Genomic DNA, 19,365 nt, shown 5'->3' on the forward strand with positions numbered 1-19,365 from the left:
CTCTAAGAAAGCAGCATGTACCCATAAAAAGGTACCGCAGCCCTTCTAGCTAAGAGCTCTCACAGAAGACTTCACAGAGAAAACATCCCTGACAGCCAGGTCAGTGGAAGAAAGGGGTTTATAACATGAAAACAGCAGTAGAAAGGTGTGTAGGCTTCGAGAGACTGAGTTTTAACTTATTTTCTTATTACTTGGGTTTATTAAAGTAGGACTTGTGTTTATTGGAACATCATCCCAGTAGATTTAGTTCAGTTAGGGAATAGTTGGTAGTTAAGGGGGAAATTTTTTGGTTTGTTAGTAATTCTGTTAACTTGTTCACTGTTTGTGTTAAATAAATAAATTATTACTTGTTACTTACAGCGTGAAGACGAGAGATTTTCTTTCATTTAATCTCCCCTTCTCAGTAATACTAAAGGCTACCCAAAATCTTTTTTCCCCGCAAGATAGAAATGCCAATTACCAAGAGACATGGGTTTACGGTAAAAGGGGTAAGGTTAATAAAATGAGAGACAGGTTTTTTTTAACAAAGAGGATGGTAAGTGCCAGAGGAGGTAGATAAAATACCAATGTTTAAGAGGCATCTTGACAGATATATGAATAGGTAGGAATAGAGCGATAAGGGCCATGTAGAGGTCTGAGGTTTTTAATTGAGAAAGGCATCATGTGTTGGTGCTGTCTTGGTTGTCCGAAGGGCCTGTTCCCCCCTGTGCTGTGTTGTTCTTTGTTCTAATTTCCCAAAACTTGTTAGACATAAATTCAGATGGAAAATAACCAATGTAACTCCTTCATTCAGAAAGATAAGGAAGTAGAAAGCAGCCAACTACAGGCCAATCAGCTGAACATCTATCATTGAGAAAATGTTAGAAACTATTATTAAAACTTTCTTGGATAAGTTCAAAGTAACCAAGCAGAGTCAACATAGTTTTGTCAAAGGGAAATCATATTTAACTGATTTCATGGAGTTCTTTGAAGAAATAACTTGTGCTGTAGATGAAAGGGGGACCAGTATATATATTAGATCATAGCATCCCTACAGCATGGAAACAAGTCCTTCGGCCCAACAAGCCCACACTGACCCTCACAGTATTCTACACAGACCCATCCCCCTATAACTCACCTAACCTACACATCCCTAAACACCATGTGCAATTCAGCATGGCCAATCCACCTAGCCTGCACATCTTTGGATTGTGAGAGGAAACCGGAGCACCCGGAGGGAAACCACATAGGCACAGGGAGACTGTGCAAACTCCACACAGGGTGGAATCAAACCCGGGTCCCTGGTATGGTGAGGCAGCAGTGCTAACCACTGGGCCACATGCTATACCCAGACTTCCAGTAGGCATTTGTTAAGACAACACATCAAAGGTCATTGAGGAAGGAAAAAGCTCATGGCAAAGGAGTTAACATATCGGCATGGTTAGAAGATTGACTAACTAACAGGAAGCAGAGAATATAAATAAATGAAGCTTTTTTGGGCCAGCAGGATGTCACAAGTGTTGTGTCACAGGATCGGTGCAGGTGCTTCAACTCTTTACAGTTTATATATACGATTTGGGTGAAGTGACCGAAGGTGTGGTAGCTAAATGACACAAAGATAGGCAGGAAAGAGAGTTGTATAGAGGACATAAGGTGCTTTAAAGGATATAAATAGGTCAAATGAATGGGCAAATATCTGGTAAATGGAATATAATGTGGGAAATTTGAAATTATTCGTTTTGGTGCAGAGGGATCTGGGCGTCTGAGTGCATGAATTATAGGCTAGTATACAGATACAGTAAATAATCAGGAAAGCCAATAGCATGTTCTTTTAAGGCAACAGGAATTGAATATGTGTAGGGAAGTTATGCTTCAGTTATACTTGACATCGTCGAGACTACAACTGGAGTACTATGTATAGAACGGGTCTCCATACTTATGGAAGGATGCTAATGCATTGGAAGTAGTTCAGAAAAAATTTACCAGACTAATAGCTGGAATGAGTGGATTAATTTATGAGGAAAGACTAGGTAGGCTAGGCCCATAACCATAACTTCTGGAGTTTAGCAGATTCAAAGTATCTTAATTGAAACATAAGATCATGAGGGAACTTGATTGGGTAGATGTCAAAAGGATGATGCCTCTTGTGGGAGAATCGATAAAGAGGGATTATAATTTAAAAATTAGTGGTCACCCATTTAAGACAGAAACGAAGGAAACATTTTTATATCTCAAAGAGTTAAGAGTTTTTTGAATTACCTTTCTCTGAAGACTGCGGATGTAGAACATCTAAATATTTTTAAGGTAGACATAGGTAAATTCTTGATTATCAACAAGATGAAAGATTATCAAGGATTTGCAGGAAATGTAGAAATGGGGTTAAAACCAGATTGGCCATGATCTTATTGATTGGTGCAACAGGCTTAAAGGGCTGAGTGGCCTACTCTTGCTCCTTGTTTGAATGTTTGTAAGCTCATAAAACCAAGTGGCTTTATTTTTTATTGGTGCAAATCTCACCCCCCAAGAAAAGACAAATGACTTAAAATTGGTGCAATTCTGGCAGATAGGCAGGGCTTGTATGCATTAATTAGGATACTGCCTGTAATCTAAAAGTGTAGTCTAGGAAGTGCAGGACAAAGTCCTGGTTCACAATTAATATGCTCGCCGATCTGGAAAGGAATTAGAGATGGGCTGTTCTGAGTTCAGGATTCTTGAGGTTGGAGACTGCAAACGAAAGGTCTCCAGAGATGATTAGACTAGTGGCAGTCTTGGAAATTGTGTTTTTTTTAAATTCAGAGGACATGGCCATTGCTGGCTGGGCCAAAATTAATTGCTCATCCCTATTGCCGTCTTGAACCACTGTAGTCATTTGCTGTAGGTAGCCCAACAATGTTGTTAATGTGGGAGTCCAGGATTTTGACCCAATAACAATGAAGGAACACTGATATTTTTCCAAGTCAGGATGGTGAGTGGCTTGGAGGGGAACTTGTAGGTGGTGTTTTCCCATGCATCTGTTACCCTTGTTCTTCTAGGTGAAAGTGTTGTTGAGGTTGGAGGATGCAGTCTAAGGAGCTTTGATGAATTTCTGCAGTGCATTGTTCAGATGGTACACACTACTGTTACTGTGTGTTGGTAATGACAAGAATAATTGTCTACGAGTCTGGTGCCAATCACGGACGCTACTTTGTCCTAGATTATGTGAATCTTATTGAGTATTATTGGAACTGCATTCATCCAGGCAAGTGGAGAGCATTCCATCAGATTTCACATATGTATCTTGCAGATAGTGGATAGGATTTTGGGAACCAGGTGGTGAGTTACACAATGCGGGAATCCCAGCCTTGCACTTGCTCTTGTAGAGAGTGTTTAAATGACTGGTTCTTGTTCAGTTTCTGGGCAACAGTAACCCCAAGGTATGACATGTGACAGCAGTTGTCAGTTACCTCTTACTATTTCCAGTTGGACGTTTCTCCCACGATTAACATCAACTCAACTAAACCCCATCAACCACCACCCTGTTACACTTTGAAACTTGTTCTAAAATTTCAATGATTAGATCAATTCAAATAATGTTTTCCCAATAATATGAAGTGATATTATTAAGAAGCCAAATGGATCCTAGCTATTCCTGCCTTGCCATGGGATATATGGAAAAATATTTGTTTCAATCTTACACAGTTCATCTTGTCTCTTTTTTCCCTATACATTGCTGATGGAGTCAATCAGTGCCATACTCTGCTTGTCCTGAACTGGAAAAGTTCATCAACTGCATTTCCAATTTTCATTCCTCCCTCACATTCATCTGTAATTTTTCACTTCCCTTCCTTGTTTGCTGCTAGTTCTGGGGGTTAAGCTATTAGCCAACATTCACTACAAATCCATAACTATATTAGCTCCCATCCCATTGCTTCTCAGGACTTTATTCTATCTTCCCAGCTCCTCTATCCCTACTGCATCTGTTCCAAGAACACAATAATCCAGACCAGTCCTCCCAATATAGTCCGATGAAAGGCACAGACATGAAATATTGCGTTTCTTTCTGCACGGATGTCCCCCTCACTTGAGAACTTGCAGAATCTTCTGTCTTTAGAACATAGAACATAGAACAGTATTTGTGTAACCCCATCTCTGTCTCACTAGCCCAGTTCTATCTTCTGTTCTCACCACTTCCCCAATTCTTAGGACCAACTTCTATATTCACTGTACTCATCATTTCTGTCACATCTAAAATGATGTCATCAAACATATCTTCCCCTCCTCTTTCAGCTTTTCAGAAGGACTGGAACTTCTGAAACATCCTAGCACACTGTTCAATCAGCTAGGACAACCTCCCCCTCCCACTACAAGTACAGGAGAGGCAACAGTTTCCATTTCACTTTCTCCGCACCAGGCAAGGCCGCTATCATTCCAAATTAAAAGTGATTTGGTTGTACTTCCCTCAGGTTTATTATACTTTATGACATTGTCACCTTCACAGTGAGCGATCAAACACAAATTATGTAGTTGCTGGGTAGAACACAGTTTAATTTAAAAATGCAATCCTGAATATCAGGTCAATGTCATTTTAATTCTCCACTCCACGCTAAATCTTATCTTCCCTTCTTTGGCTTCTTACTCTTTCTGATGAAGCCCAGCGCGAGATCAAGAAACAGTATTTCACATTTAAATAAGGCACTTTATAACCTTCATTTAGTTGGCCAATTTGAGATTATAATCTCTTTACTTGAAATCATATCTATTGCTGGTGATCCTGCCTTCTCTTTTGTACTAAGAAGATATTGTTTTAACAGCTGTTTCTATCCTGTTATTTGTATACCCCAAGAAGCTGAGGCAGGATAGGAAGGAGTGTAACTCTTGCATTTTACAGCAAACCATCACGTCCTGCAAATTTAACTCTGAAAAGTAAAATACCATACTGAAGATGAGCCTGCTGGGTGTAGGTACCACATTAGTAAGATACAATTTGGCTTCACAATCTCAAATTGTGAAACTAAAAAAAAAACAGATAAATCAAAATAATTACACAGAGTAGGAACTGCCGATGCCGAAGAATCTGAGACAACAAGGTGTGAAGCTGGATAAACACAGCAGGCCAAGCAGCATCAGAGGAGCAGGAAAGTTAACGTTTCAGATCGAGACCCTTCTTCAGAATTCGGGCCTTGACCCAAAATGTCAACTTTCCTGCTCCTCTGATGCTGCTTGGCCTGTTGTGTTCATCCAGCTTCACATCTTGTTATCTCTAAATCAAAACAATGTTTGGTTAGCTCCAGTAAAGCTCTTGGAGGTCACAATATTCACACACACTTTGGGGAGAGGCCACCCAAACCCTTTCTAGATTACATTATTCCATTTAACTTTTAAACTAACTTAGCCACATGTTCCATTACGCAAATAACGACTGGACAAAGGTACCATATTTGGTATAGGGACTCAGTGTGGTGTCGCTGGTCCATTTTTTAAAAAAGCACGTCAGCAGCAAGTTGATAACAAGATATGGTGCATATGATACACAAGCAAAAATTGCCCGAAACGTCAGCTTTTCTGCTCCTAAGATGCTGCTTGGCCTGCTGTGTTCATCCAGCTCTACACATAGTTATCAAAGTTTGCCAAGTGGCTGCACAGGAGAAATCAAACTAGCCAGCTATTGAAGTGTTCCAAGGATCACTGGACCCGAAACGTTAACTGATTTTTCCTTCACAGATGCTGCTTTTCCAGCAACTTCTGTTTTTGTTATTGCATTAGTCTGTTCCTGTCCAATGTCAGTTTATAAGCATCAAGCTCAAAGCTGATGCTTTCAGATCCTGGAAGAAATGATCTCCAAAGAGATAAATGCACAACATTTTGTTTTCTATGGGATGAGGATGCCATTTTTGAAGCCAAATACAGTATGAAGGAGAACTTTTGTTGGATATCAAGCAAGGCAGACACTGACCTGCATGGACAGCATTTTTTTTTTAAAAAATGAGGCATTGGAACAACAGGTAAGCCTCATGGAAAAGGTGAACTCGGCAAGATTAAAGAAACTGGAGAAAGATGCAAGTTCAAAGCTGCAACTTGTGGGAATGGGGATATCAGTGGAAGCAGCTGAATAGATGGCCCCTTTCTTAGCAGTCACATGCATGAGCTGCTTCCACTTGGAAGTGAAGCTTGGAGGCAGGGTGAGGGAGAACAGTGTATAACCTTCTGATAATGTAGAAAGTAGCAGCATTTTATGTAATAATGGCATACCTGGTGGTAGGGGGTAGAGTGGCCAGACTACTTGATGTGCTTGGTAAAGATCTACAGATGGGCAATTGACCAAGATGAGCATCAGAAATTAAAGCGCCTGTGGTTGTATGTGAGAGAGCAAAGCTGCCACGGTTGGAGAGGAGGTGGTGGGCGTGTGGTGGTGGTTAGAAGACGGAGTAAAAGTCAGTTGCAAAATCTTAAAATTCATGGAGGGAGTACTTCAGCAGGTCAATAGCTAATTAGAAAAATAGCTGTAAGTAATTTTGCATAGCTTTTCCCCCAATAAATGCAAGTACTGGCATAGGACGCTGCTGCCGGAGCTCCCCTGCTCCGACTGTTTTTATTTTTCTTTGTTTTCTTCTTCTCTCCCCTTAGCACCAGAAGCAAATCCTGGAGCGGCGAGCCCTGGGAGCACTATATAGGCAGCGAGTCCTGGCAGATACCAGGGCCGGGGGGGGGGGGGGGGGGGGGGGGGGGAGAGATGGCAGTCTGGTATGCAACCGACTAGGGCTTGGAGTGGAGCGAGAACGGCTTTTGGAATGGGATCTGGCGCAGGCAGTTGGACAGCAACCCTGTAGTGACCTGCTACACTGTAACAGCTATTTGAAGCTTCCTACCTTTCATTATAGCCTATTTTTAAAAACTTAATTTTTCAACTCTGTAAAGTAATGCAATTACTCTTATTCTGCTGCTGTACCCAAGAATTATACCAAGATAGTTGTATGTAAGATGTTACCATAAGGCGGACATTGTAAAAAGGAGCAGGAAAGTTGACACTTCGGATCAAGACCCTTCTTCAGATAGGGGAAGGGAGCTGGGAAATTAAGAGACAAGAGAGGTGGGGCTAGGGAAGGTAGGTGGGATGATGATAGGTGAATGCAGGTAGGGATTATTCAGTCACTGTGGCTTATATGTGGGAGAGAAAGTGGATAGGTTGTTTCAGATCAAGGAGGGAGGATGGTGGGGCTGGGGCAAGGTAGGTGGGATGGTGATAGGTTAGATGCAGGTGGGAAGGGTAGGGTGGATAGGTGGGGAAGAAGATGGACGAGTTGCGTCAGGTCAAGGAGGACATGGGATGAGGGCACCCACATGGGTCCAGGCTATGCCTGCCTCTTCATAGGGTATGTGGAACAGTCTCTTTTCTGCTGTTACACTGGTACCATTTCCCACCTCTTCCTCCACTATATGGATGACTGTACCACCTCCAAACATGACACGTTCAGCTCCTGGAGATTTCAGATGTCCTCTTATTTCAAGGACCACAACTCACCACCCATGCCAGCCCCCACCCAGTGATCAAAAATATCCTCAACCACATCTCTTGCATTTCCCGCTTTTCTGCCCTCACCAAGAATAAAGACACAATCCCCCTGGTTGTCACACACCACCCCACCAACCTCCACATTCAGCGTAGCATTCTAGTCTAGTGGTATTATCACTGGATTGTTAATCCAGAGACCTGGATAACATTCTGGGGACCTGGGTTTGAATCATACCACAGCATATGATGGAACTTGAATTCAATAACATATCTAGAATTAAGAATCTAATGACCACGAATCCATTATCACTTGTTGGGGGAATAAAACAATTTACCTGGTTCACTAATGTCCTTTAGTGAAGGAACCTGCCATCCTTACCTGGTCTGGCCTACATGCGACTCTCGACCCACAGCAATGTGGTTGACTCTGAACTGTCCTCTGGGCAATAAATGCTGCCCAGCCAGCAATGCCCCATCCCATTAATGAATAAAGGAAAAGTTCTCTGACCCTACAACCAAAGATATATTTCCCTCCCCACCCTTATCAGCCCTTCATAGGGGTTATTCATTCCACGATTCCCTCGTCTGCTTCACACTCCCCACTAACCCCACCTCACCCAGCACCTTTCCCCGCAACCGCAGGTGGTGCTACACCTGTCCCTATACCTCCATCCAGGGCCCAAAAGCCAAAAGCAAACGTTTCACATCCAACAGGGCTTTACTTGTAGATCTGTAAACTTGGTTTACTGTATTCACTGTTCCCAACGTGACCTCCTCTACATTGGTGAGACAAAGCAGAGACTCCGGGACTGTCTCGTAAAGCATCTGCGCTCTGTACGCAACAAACAACACCTTTCAGTTGCCAACCAGTATAACTCCCCATTCCACTCCTTGGGTGAAGTGTCCATCATGGGCCTTCTCCAGTGTTTTAACACCACCACATGCAAACTGTAGGAGCAACACCTCATATTCTGCTTCGGGATCCTACAACTTGATGGCCAAAACACAGAATTCACCTGTTTTAAAATCTCCCCACCCCCGGTCTCATCCCACATTCAAACATCCCTCTCATCCCCACCTCCTTGACATGAAACAACATATCCATCTTCTGTCCCAACAACTCCCCATCACTCCCTAGTTGCACTCACCTATCTCCATCCCACCTTCCTTCCACAGCCCCAACCCTCCTCTCTATCTATTTCCCAGCTTCCTTACCCCTCCCCATTTCTGAAGAAGGGTCCTAAACTGAAACTTCAACTTTCCTGCTCCTCTGATGCAGCCTGGCCTGCCGTGTTCCTCCGACTCTATACCGTGTTGTCTCCGACTCCAGTATCTGTAGTTCTTGCTATCTCAGACATTGTAAAAGCTTTTCACCGTACTCCTACAATGAAGAATGTGTGACAATAAAAGGGTATTCTATATTCTAAGTGCCATAGCCAATTTTAACACTGTTTTCACTAAATATCTATGAATGGACTTCAGAGATGTCAAGGCATAACAAGGAAAAGTAATGAGCCAACTGTTCCTTGCACATTTTCAGCTTGTGAACATGGAGGTTAAGTATAAACTGAGCTTAATTATGTAGAATTTTAACACAGCTGTATCAATGTGGTACAGTTCTGCACAATCTAGAAGAGTTCAAACATGGCTTCAACACTTCAGTCTATGTCCTAACTTGCAGCAAGTTCTGTTCAACCATCACACATATGCTTGCTGCCCAAAGTAGCTCCCAGTCTGCCTAATGCTGTCCCCCATCCGAGGCATCCTCTGATCTGACAACGCTTCAAGATCATTGCACTTGTTTAATTCCAGCTTCTTGAAGATCTCCTGTTTTCATTGTTCCTTCATGGGTGACTGTGTCTTCAGCAGTCTAGGCTCTAAAATCTGGAAATTCCTCCATACACTGTTCTACTAAGTAACATCTTATAGCTTACCTCATTGACTATGCTTTTTCTCATCTATCCAAATACCACTCTGCATCAGAATTTTTGCACATGCTCTTGAAGTGTCTGAGGACTTTTTTTACTACATTAAAGATAAATGTAACTTATCATTTGTAGGTGAATTACACATTTCAAAGGACAACTCTCAATGCAATTCTTTTCTTAAAAAAATGTATCTACACATTTAAGATTGCCAATATTTGAAAAACCACAAGCAACTTTTTCATACATTTCCTTTATTATGCAATAATGCACTTGCCCATACAATGATTTCAGAATCAAATACAACCCTGATGAAAGTTGCTGTTTCTCTAAGTTTACTAATTACCGCAAATGTATAAATGATAACATATACAGATTTCAATTACTCAAAAATATAATCTGCAGAAATGCAATACAACAGGGTAATTTTTATTTGTTGCAATTCAGAGATAGTTATTTTTGTTCCCCTCACAGCACAAACTACCCAAAAACAAAGAAAACTCCAGCACTTATTTACAAAGTAGCACCGATCCACAGTGCTGTAATTATTTATTCAGTTCAACGCCTGCTTCTAAAAAAACACTAAAATCTAGGGTAACTGCCCTTTGCTTATTTTACCACAATGATACACTGAAATGTTGTAAGATTTTATTAAGTGAAGCAATATGCACTAAATGTTTGCAACAAGCCAGTTAAATGATAGAAGAAGGTAGTTTATAGTGTGAAGGAAATGTTGTCAGCATTTTACTTGTTTACAAGTCCTTGAGTTATGTTGACTTCTTAAATTGAATGTATTGTGGGAAGCATTTCAATTCTAGCATGTGGCCAGAATCTGAAGAAACAAGATTCCTACACAGTGTAGAAGGTTTAAGTGTTACCTCTACAATTTTACGCTTGTATTGGTTCACAAAAAATGGCAGCAAGCCAATGTGCTTTAACTACACTTGAATTTGAAAAGGATTCTTTTGAAAAACATATGCAGACAAGAGCTTTTCAAGGAATTCCCACGCAAATCAAAACCTGAAGAAATTATTGCAGCTGAGTCAATTAATTCCATTTTGGAGGTAGCAAGGAAACAAACTTTCCATACAACATACTCTTAACTGCTTACTGCATTGGCACATTTGTATACAATTGAGAGAATATACTTGGTGGCTCCCAACTTTCCGCCAACTTTGATGGGTTGATGCAATGTTGCTTACATTAGCTGAAAATAAAATTATTGGCTGACAAAAATGGTTTGAACACCAGGAAATAGGTCACCAAGCATACTGCAACTTAATAAACCGACCTTTAAGTCATGAAGTCAAAGCACTAAGTACAATGCAATAAGGTGTAGGGTAGGAAAATAGGAAGGAGCTATGGTATTTGGCAATATAGAAAACCGACCACAAACTTAAGTTTTGTTGGCCTATGCTGCCAGCAAGTTGAGTAGGGTTCTACTGAATCTTTCTGAGTTAATGGGTTTTGCACTTGTATATCTACGACACCTGGAATATCATCACTAGAAAATGAGGATTCCTAAAATTTGTCACTGATTCTAAATCCCCCATTAAAAAAATTACTTGTGCAAACTTTGATTATATAACACTGTGCATTCTAATCAGAAACTTTTCAACTCTTAATCTCAAGTAGCCAACATTGATGTTTCTTTCCCGATAAATAAGTTCAGAAGTATGAAGGGAAGTGCGAAGTCTGAAACTATGGCATGTTCCATTTTACTGAGTGCTTCCAACATCTTCCCCTTTTATGCAAGATAACATTGACCGTTTTAATTGTATATTTTCATAATGCAGAGCAGCTCAGCCTTATAGGTCAATCTTGTAATAATTTCATGGTGCATTCCAGCACAGTTCAACAGGGTGTGATAAACTATGACTCTGGTCACTGCAGAACATTTTGTAACATGAAGTGCAAATTACAGGAAGTATGACAGATAAAAACCTAACAATCACTTGACTTACACAAGTTTCACTCAAGAGACAGGTGTTCTGCTTCTTGGTATTTTTGTCTTTGTCTACTGCAGCTCCTCCCTCCTACTTTTTCCAAAGGTTCAGGTAAAAAAAATGAAAGAAATGCACGACAGTTCTCTCATTAGCTAAACCAAAGACCCTGGCTGTGATTTACATTAAGTTGAGCTATTTTTTTTTACTGAAAATCATACCATTACTTTTATCAGAGTTATTGAGGTGGAGTGGGGACAAAAGCAGCAGTATATAATTATTTCATGACAGAGACAGCTGAAAGCAATTTAAAAAATGAATCACTTGGACAATTTACTTTTTACATGAACAGCATCTCTTGAATTATTCAAATACAATACAAACAAAAATATAGTCGTTTTATATTTGTTTTAGAAAGGAGGATTTTCTTGCGTATAAAGTTTAGCCCAAAGTGCTGTGCTAAACAAGGGGTTGTTTTGCATGCCTAGCATTATATAAATCTGCATAAATGTAATAATCAGAATACTTTTCAAAGCCTGAAACATTTGATGGGTGCTTTGTGGATAAATAATCTAGATCTCAAATGAAATTTGAACAAACCTTCGCTTTGTTTAATTTAAAAAAAGTACTTTGAAAAATTCTACAATACTTCAAACTTTGTACATTTAGATGAACACCTAGAACAAACAAAGGCTTTTGGCACAAAAACAGTGTACATTCTCCTGTTCCCCTCTTCTCCCTAACCTCATTAAACTGTACTAAAGGTATATTTTTAAATTGTGTGTAAATGAAGAAAAATAAAATTCAGTTAAAATATCTGGCACAAGTGAACTATAAGTAAAAATCAAAAACATGATCGTCTTAATGATATTAAATTGCCCGTTATGAAGGTTTCAGAGTCTGCAATTAAATTATAAATATTAGGTTTAGACGGGAAAACTGACATTAGATTATCCTCAAAAATAACTGCATAGGACAAATGTAGTTTTCCTGATTTGTCACAACATTCAACAATTTAAATTAACAGATAAATTTGTACAAATCTTCTTGGGTTACCGCCACAAGTTAACGAGGAAGAGCTGTGCTATATGTACACCAAAATTCACATATTTCAACAGAAGTTTATTAAGAAATTGTAACCAGCTACATATGGACAATTTTGTATTGGCAGAGATTTATACAACATTCACAGTCCAACCTATAGTATCAACAGTGTTCTTTGCTGAATATATTTGTCATCTTATATGTAAAGCACCAAACAGTGCAACAAGGATTGCTTTTGCAAGTTTAAAAAACTTCTTGAGGATTACGGGCAGGTGAACATCATAAGGTGTATGGTTAAAAATTTGCTGGTTGTCACTGTTTCAATACTTTGTGGGAGGGTGAAAGAAGACAATTTTCCCAGAGTTACTCATAAACCACCCATTAAAGTCACAGGTTGCCCGTTAACTTTTCTGAAATGTATTACTTTAAAGAATGATCAGGATTTTGGCGCGGGTAAAGAGTTCAATAAGACCAAATACATCCCTAAAGACGTGCAGATCAGTAACAAAATATTATATTGCAATGCAAGGTTCATTCACATTTAACATCCATGTTATTAGATTGACCTTAGCTTTCCTATAGTTTTCCAGGATACCGCATCAGTGCTGGGATTGCTTAGTCTGCTTTTGGTGGGTCAATTCTCTCAAAACAACATTCCTGCACTTCGAATGTTTGGTGACCATTGCTCAGTTGGCCTTTTAGAGGTGTAGCTAGCTTGCAAGAAAAAAACCAGTCTCAAAAATCAAAAACATGTAAAAATGCTTTGCAAACTAAGCTAGTTAAACTGTGCAACAGCTCCAAAAACTGTGTGTGGAGTTGGAAAAGGGTGTTGATTTAAAAAATATATTAGAATTGAACCTTTTCATTTTATTTGCAACTTTACTGAAGTCAACAGGTAACAGGTTTCAGTATCACAAATATCTTCAATTTTGTTAGTGGGATGTACGAAATAAGGAAACCCACATTATTCAGTCATGGTTTTTGCAGTCATAGTCACTACATTAACTTCTTTTCAGTAAGTGATAAAAGGGGAAGGAGTAGCTATTTTGAAGAAATGTACACATCCAGAAATGCATGTGCACCTTAGGGTCAGTAGCTTCATATGCACATGATATATTCAACTTGCATATTGAATACAACCTGTTACGAGCAAGCACATCTACTGCATCTCACGCCGATCATGCTAAACCTGATAGATTGCAATGTGATTGGAAAAGCCAAGTTTAGCTGTAATCAAAACAGATCACCCCTAATTTGACTACATCTGAGATCTACCATTTAGTGGTTAAAGTGGAATTTATATAATGCCCCCTACCTTCCTTTAACCAGATTGTGTCAATTCAACAACAGTCCATTTCTCTGATTTAATCCTGAATAGTGAGATGGATTGGTGACTATAACTTAAAAAAAATGCTAGCTGCTTCATGATTCGAAATTGTTCAAAATAAACACCCCATAACACGAGTATTAAAAAAAGTCATTTTTCTTTTCACTAATTGCAAAAAAATAAACTTACATTCTGCATAGCAAAGCAATATGATAACCCAGTAACTGTTGCCAGACAAAAAACATGTAATATAATGCACCTGGTCAGAAGAGGATGGGAAGTAGACAGGACTGTTAGGAGGATTTTCATTTTGAAAGTTTTGAAGCGAAATCTTTAACCAACAGCAAGTTGAAAGTTAAAACCCTTTCCAAGAGTTCAGATAGAATTTATGATCAATTTGAAACTATCTGAACCAGGCTGAGCTATGATTTTGCACTTCTTTTGCAGGTTTCTGTTCAATTGCTGATATTTATTTTTCGTGCATCCACTCATGTTCCTGCTGTTAAAAATCAAGAATAGCTTCAGTTACGTTCAGCAAAGAAAAGAAGCTGCACTGAAGAGGTCAATAAATATTGACATCTATTCATGCCAGTTCATTAGGTCAATGACCAAAGACAGATTGGACTATATTCTTCTCAGCATTTTTTTCCACAGAACAGGCTTTGCATTTGATTAGAACTTATATTGGAAATCAGTACTATATTGCAAGTTCGGTTACAGTTTTAAATGATGAATAAGCCTTGTGTCTTGGACATATTCATCTGTCTTCATCCAGGTATTTGGTGCTTATAGAACCTTGTGTTGATGCAGTTTGCTGTCTCTACATGAACTGCAACTGAGAGAATGGAGAGGGATATTAATAAAACAAAATTTTCCTATTGAGAGGAAACTAAAGGTATACAATTTTGTTTTTATCTTGTTCACTTGCAGAAAAAGGCTCACACAATACAAACAGTTTAACAACTACCTGAGCTCCATTAACTGGTGCAAAAGGGTTAGTTGCTCTCATAACAGGCTGAGGATACATCATTGGGTGCTGCGGTACCACAGGCAATGTTCCTACTGCAGGTACCTGGGAGTAATATTAATAAACCAAAATTAGCCAACTAAAAGCTAAATGACCAATGATCTTTGCAACTTTCACACCAATAGTAATAGACATGAAAGGAGTGTGTACACACTGCACAGAGACTGGATGTGAAGAAACACATTTTTATTCCTGCCATTTTGTTTTTACACCACCTCCAAAATAAATGCAACGCTGCAAAGAACTAATGAAAATTTACAGAGCTAAATTTAAGAGTTCCCAAAACAGTGATAGTTTATAGGGTTACCTGAATGACAAGGGAAACCAAACTTGAAGGTAACAAAATTCACAGGGAGAAGACTTGCATGATGGCACTAATGCTGTACTTTAAAATGTTAAGAAGTGTTGTCAAACTACTTAATTAGTGCATGCAGACCACCAGCAGTCCATTATGAAATTGTGACACTGAAAATTGTCTCACATAGGATTGTACTGGTTCAAAAACACCAGCTTTCCAATCATTTTCTTAGGGACTATTACAGATGGGCAACAAGTGTTGGTCAAACTAGCAACATCCACATGCCATGAAAGAATAAAAAAGATAGTTTGAGAAAAGCAAAAAAAGTGTGCATTAAACTAAACTTGCAGATGCATCATTTGATCAATATATAGCAATGACATAAATAAAATGTCACAGGATTTTCAGTGGAGCCTCAGGTATCATTAAAAGAAATTACAGGAAGGACTGACGACCATCTACACTGTGTCTACATTAAATAAGCAATGTTGTTACTAGCAACACAATTTAATATTTTAATTTGCTGAAATTAATTTGATTTTTCTTCCAGTGCAGGTGGAATACAATTGGAGATTAACTAGAAGGACAGTAGTGAACCAACTGGGTTTTCCAAAGTCCTTCAGGGAAGGAGATCTGCCATTCATATCTGGTCTGGCCTATATGTGACTTCAGACCCACAGCAATGTACTTGACTCTTACTTGCACGTTGGGGAATTACAGTTGGGGCAATAAATGCTGGCTTTGGGCAATAAATGCTGGCTTAGCCAACGATGTCCACATCCTATGAATTAATCTACAAAAACAGAATAGCTGCAATGGCTGCACTCAAGTCAAGCTCGTGAACAGAAGGGTAATCTTTGCCCAGTTTACATAAAACTTGTATTTGCTTCCAACGTGGCAGATTACTCCAAATACTTTCTTAAAAAAGCAAACTACATATACTCAATAGGATGCATTGGAGGCTCCACAATTACTCAGTCAGCACATTTACTTCAAGGTGCAATGCTGAGTTACACAGTTAATAGAGATCTCAAATTCAATCTGGTTTCAGTCAAGGCAGTGTTGGTACACTGTTAGCATCAGTGGCCTTTGGGATGGCTGAGGAGGGAATGATTTTCAAAAAGAGAAGGGTTTCCCACTTCTCATTTACATAACATTTCTTGGCCAGGAAATCCGTGTGGTAAGTCAAAAGGAGGAGTAAAAAAAGATATCTAATTAAAAGCCATGAGGTAATACTCTGACATAATAGACCATTTTCAGGAGAAGAATTAAGTGCAATTAACGGTACAAGTTAGTTACTTACCATTCCATATACAGGCACTTGAGATGTTGACACTGGGAAAGGCATTGGAGCTGGTCCCTGCATTGCAATAAAACATTAGCTAAAAAGATCACAGAGGCTTGTACTACATGAAATTACTTTTAAAAAAACGGATTTGATTCCTCATTTGTGCCTCAATGACGGGCTTAGAAGACAGATCACAATTTGACAGTGAACAACTGAAGATACGAGTCAAGGTATATATGCTTTAAAATCCATCTTAAAAAGGAGGAAACAGAAGGGGAGAACTAAATGAAGGGAATTCCAGTGCTTATAGCCTTGAAAACTGAAGACATGGACAACAACTGTGGAGCTATTAAAATCAGAAAAATCATACTGGACTCAAAACATCAACTTTATTGCGCTCTCCACAAACATTGCCAGATCAGCCACGTTTCTCCAGCATTTTCTGTTTTTATTTCTGATCTCCACATGTTTAGGATTTTGTTTTTAATTAAAATCAGGGATGCCTAAGAAGCTAGAATGAGAAACACATATGTTAAAAGATTGTAGGGCTAGAGGAGAGAAAAGGGATCAGAAAGGGTGCGATCATTCAGGGATTTGAAACAGGATGAGACTTCTAAAACTGAATTGTTTACTTAAACCAGGAGCCAAACATAGGTCAGTCACAAGAATGATGGATGAACAGGATTGCTGGGTGTTAAGATAGGGACAGTGGTTTGAATGACCATGCAGAAAGTGAAACAGAGAAGATGCCTGGGGTTGTTTTGGAAATGGTTTAATCTTTAAATAATTCAAGCATTGTAGAGGTTTGTACCAGCAATAGAGCTGAAATAGGGGCAAAATCAGGAAAATGTATTGCGGTGATCTTAGTGTAAGTTTTGATATGTAGTTAGAAATCTATCTTGGAATCAGAATTCACAACAGTTGCAAGCACTCTGGTATAATTGAGATAATTGCTATAGGGAGAAAGATATGAGTTGGTGGCTAAGAAATAGTGTTTATGGTGGGGACTGGTGATGGTGATGATGGCTTCATTAGGGGAAATTTATACTCAGACGACCAGCCTGCCAATTTAGAGTCAGTGACAGATCAAGATTCATGGAGATTTATATAAAATGATTTGTATGAAAATACAGGAGGCATGGTTAGTAAGCTTATGATGACACCAAAATTGGTGTCACAGTGGACAGTGAAGGACGTCATTTATGATCACAAAGTGATCTTGTTCAGTTGGGTCAACTGGCTGAGGAGTGGCTGATCGAGTTTAATGTGGGCAAATGCAAGGTATTGCATTCTGGTGAAACAAATAAGGGCAGGATGTATACAATTAATGGTAGGGCTCTGGGTAGTGTTGTAGAACACAGAAACCTGGGAGTTCAGGTGCGTAATTCTTTGAAATTTGCAGAGATAGACCACGTGGTTAAGGAGGCATTCAGCACACTTACCTTCATTGCTTGACGATTGAATCTAGGAATTGGGATGTTATATGGAGGTTGTACAGGATGTTAGTAAGGCCTATTTTGGAGTACTGTGTAAATTGGAAACAATTCAGAAAAGATTTACTAGGATGTTGCTGGGAATGGAGGGTTTGAATTTTAAAAATGGGCTGGGACATTTTTCACTGGTGTGTGGGGAAGTTAAGGGGTGACCTTAAATAGGTTTATAAAATCATGAGGAACATTGATAAGGTGAAAGCAAGGGTCTTTTCCTAGGGGAGGTGAGTTCAAAACAAAGGGGCATATATACATAATTTTTTTGAGGTGAGAGGAGAAAGTCTTAAAAAGAAAGTTGCCTCTCATATCCTTTTTAAAAAAAAAGTGTGGTTCATGTGTAGAATGAACTAGCGAGTTTTGAGAAGATTTGTAGCTCAGGTTGAAGTTCTGGATGACAGTTTGCTCGCTGTGCTGGAAGGTTAGTTTTCAGACGTTTCGTCACCATTCTAGGTAACATCATCAGTGAGCCTCCAAAAAAGCGCTGGTGTTATGTCCCGCTTTCTATTTATCTGGTTAGGTGTCCTTGGGTTTGTGATGTCATTTCCTGTTCTTTTTCTCAGGGGATGGTAGATTGGCTCCAAATCAATGTGCTTGTTGATGGAATTCCAGTTGGAATGCCATACTTCTAGGAATTCTCGTGCGTGTCTCTGTTTGGCTTGTCCTAGGATGGATGTGTTGTCCCAATCAAAGTGGCGTCCTTCCTCATCTGTGTGTAAGGATACGAGTGATAGTGGGTCATGTCGTTTTGTGGCTAGCTTTCTGCCAGTTTGTCCAATGTAGTGTTTGTCACAGTTCTCGCAAGGTATTTTGTAGAGGACGTTTGTTTTGTTTGTTGTCTATATAGGGTCTTTTAAGTTCATTAGCTGCTGTTTAAGTGTGTTGGTGGGTTTGTGGGCTACCCTGATGCCAAGAGGTCCGAGTAGTCTGGCAGTCATTTCGGAAATGTCTTTGATGTAGGGGAGAGTGGTTATGGTTTCTGGGCCCGTTTTGTCTGTTTGTTTGGGTTTATTGCTGAGGAATCGGTGGACTGTGTTCATAGGGTACCCATTCTTTTTGAATACGCTGTATAGGTGATTTTCCTCTGCTCTGCGTAGTTCCTCTGTGCTGCAGTGTGTGGTGGCTCGTTGGAACAATGTTCTAATGCAGCTTCGTTTGTGGGTGTTGGGATGGTTGCTCCTGTAGTTCAGTATTTGGTCCGTATGTGTTGTTTTCCTGTAGACGCTGGTTTGAAGTTCCCCATTGACTGTTCGCTCTACTGTGACATCTAGGAATGGCAGTTTATTGTTGTTTTCCTCCTCTTTTGTGAATGTTATGCCAGTAAAGGGTATTATTGATGGTCTTGAAGGTTTCCTCTAATTTGTTTTGTTTAGTGATGACAAAGGTGTCATCCATGTAGCCGACCCAAAGTTTGGGTTGGATGATTGGCAGAGCTGTTTGTTCCAGTCTCTGCATTACTGCCTCTGCCTAGTTAAATAGGCTTCTTCAACAGGAATGAATTTGGTGTGGGAGAAAAGTATCCAAGGGAAGGGATAATTTTAAAGTTAACCTTGCTGTG

At 39.6% G+C, this 19,365-nt stretch overlaps 1 protein-coding gene across 9 annotated transcripts in view; it reads right to left on the minus strand.

The window, feature by feature from the left end:
- Positions 1 to 9,630: 9,630 nt before the first annotated feature.
- Positions 9,631 to 19,365, minus strand: part of si:ch211-200p22.4 (phosphatidylinositol-binding clathrin assembly protein) — a 132,593-nt gene continuing 122,858 nt past the window's right edge. For all 9 annotated transcript variants that reach the window (XM_048544735.2, XM_048544736.2, XM_048544740.2 and 6 more), the window contains 3 exons: positions 16,336 to 16,392; positions 14,675 to 14,779; positions 9,631 to 14,542 (listed from right to left, as the gene is read on the minus strand). In XM_048544735.2, coding sequence (XP_048400692.1) covers positions 14,528 to 14,542; positions 14,675 to 14,779; positions 16,336 to 16,392 — 177 coding nt within the window. In that variant the 3' untranslated portion in view covers positions 9,631 to 14,527. The remainder of the gene's footprint in view (positions 14,543 to 14,674; positions 14,780 to 16,335; positions 16,393 to 19,365) is intronic.

The sequence above is a fragment of the Stegostoma tigrinum genome, chromosome 15 (genome assembly GCF_030684315.1).
Source record: "Stegostoma tigrinum isolate sSteTig4 chromosome 15, sSteTig4.hap1, whole genome shotgun sequence".
Classification (NCBI taxonomy): domain Eukaryota; kingdom Metazoa; phylum Chordata; class Chondrichthyes; order Orectolobiformes; family Stegostomatidae; genus Stegostoma; species Stegostoma tigrinum.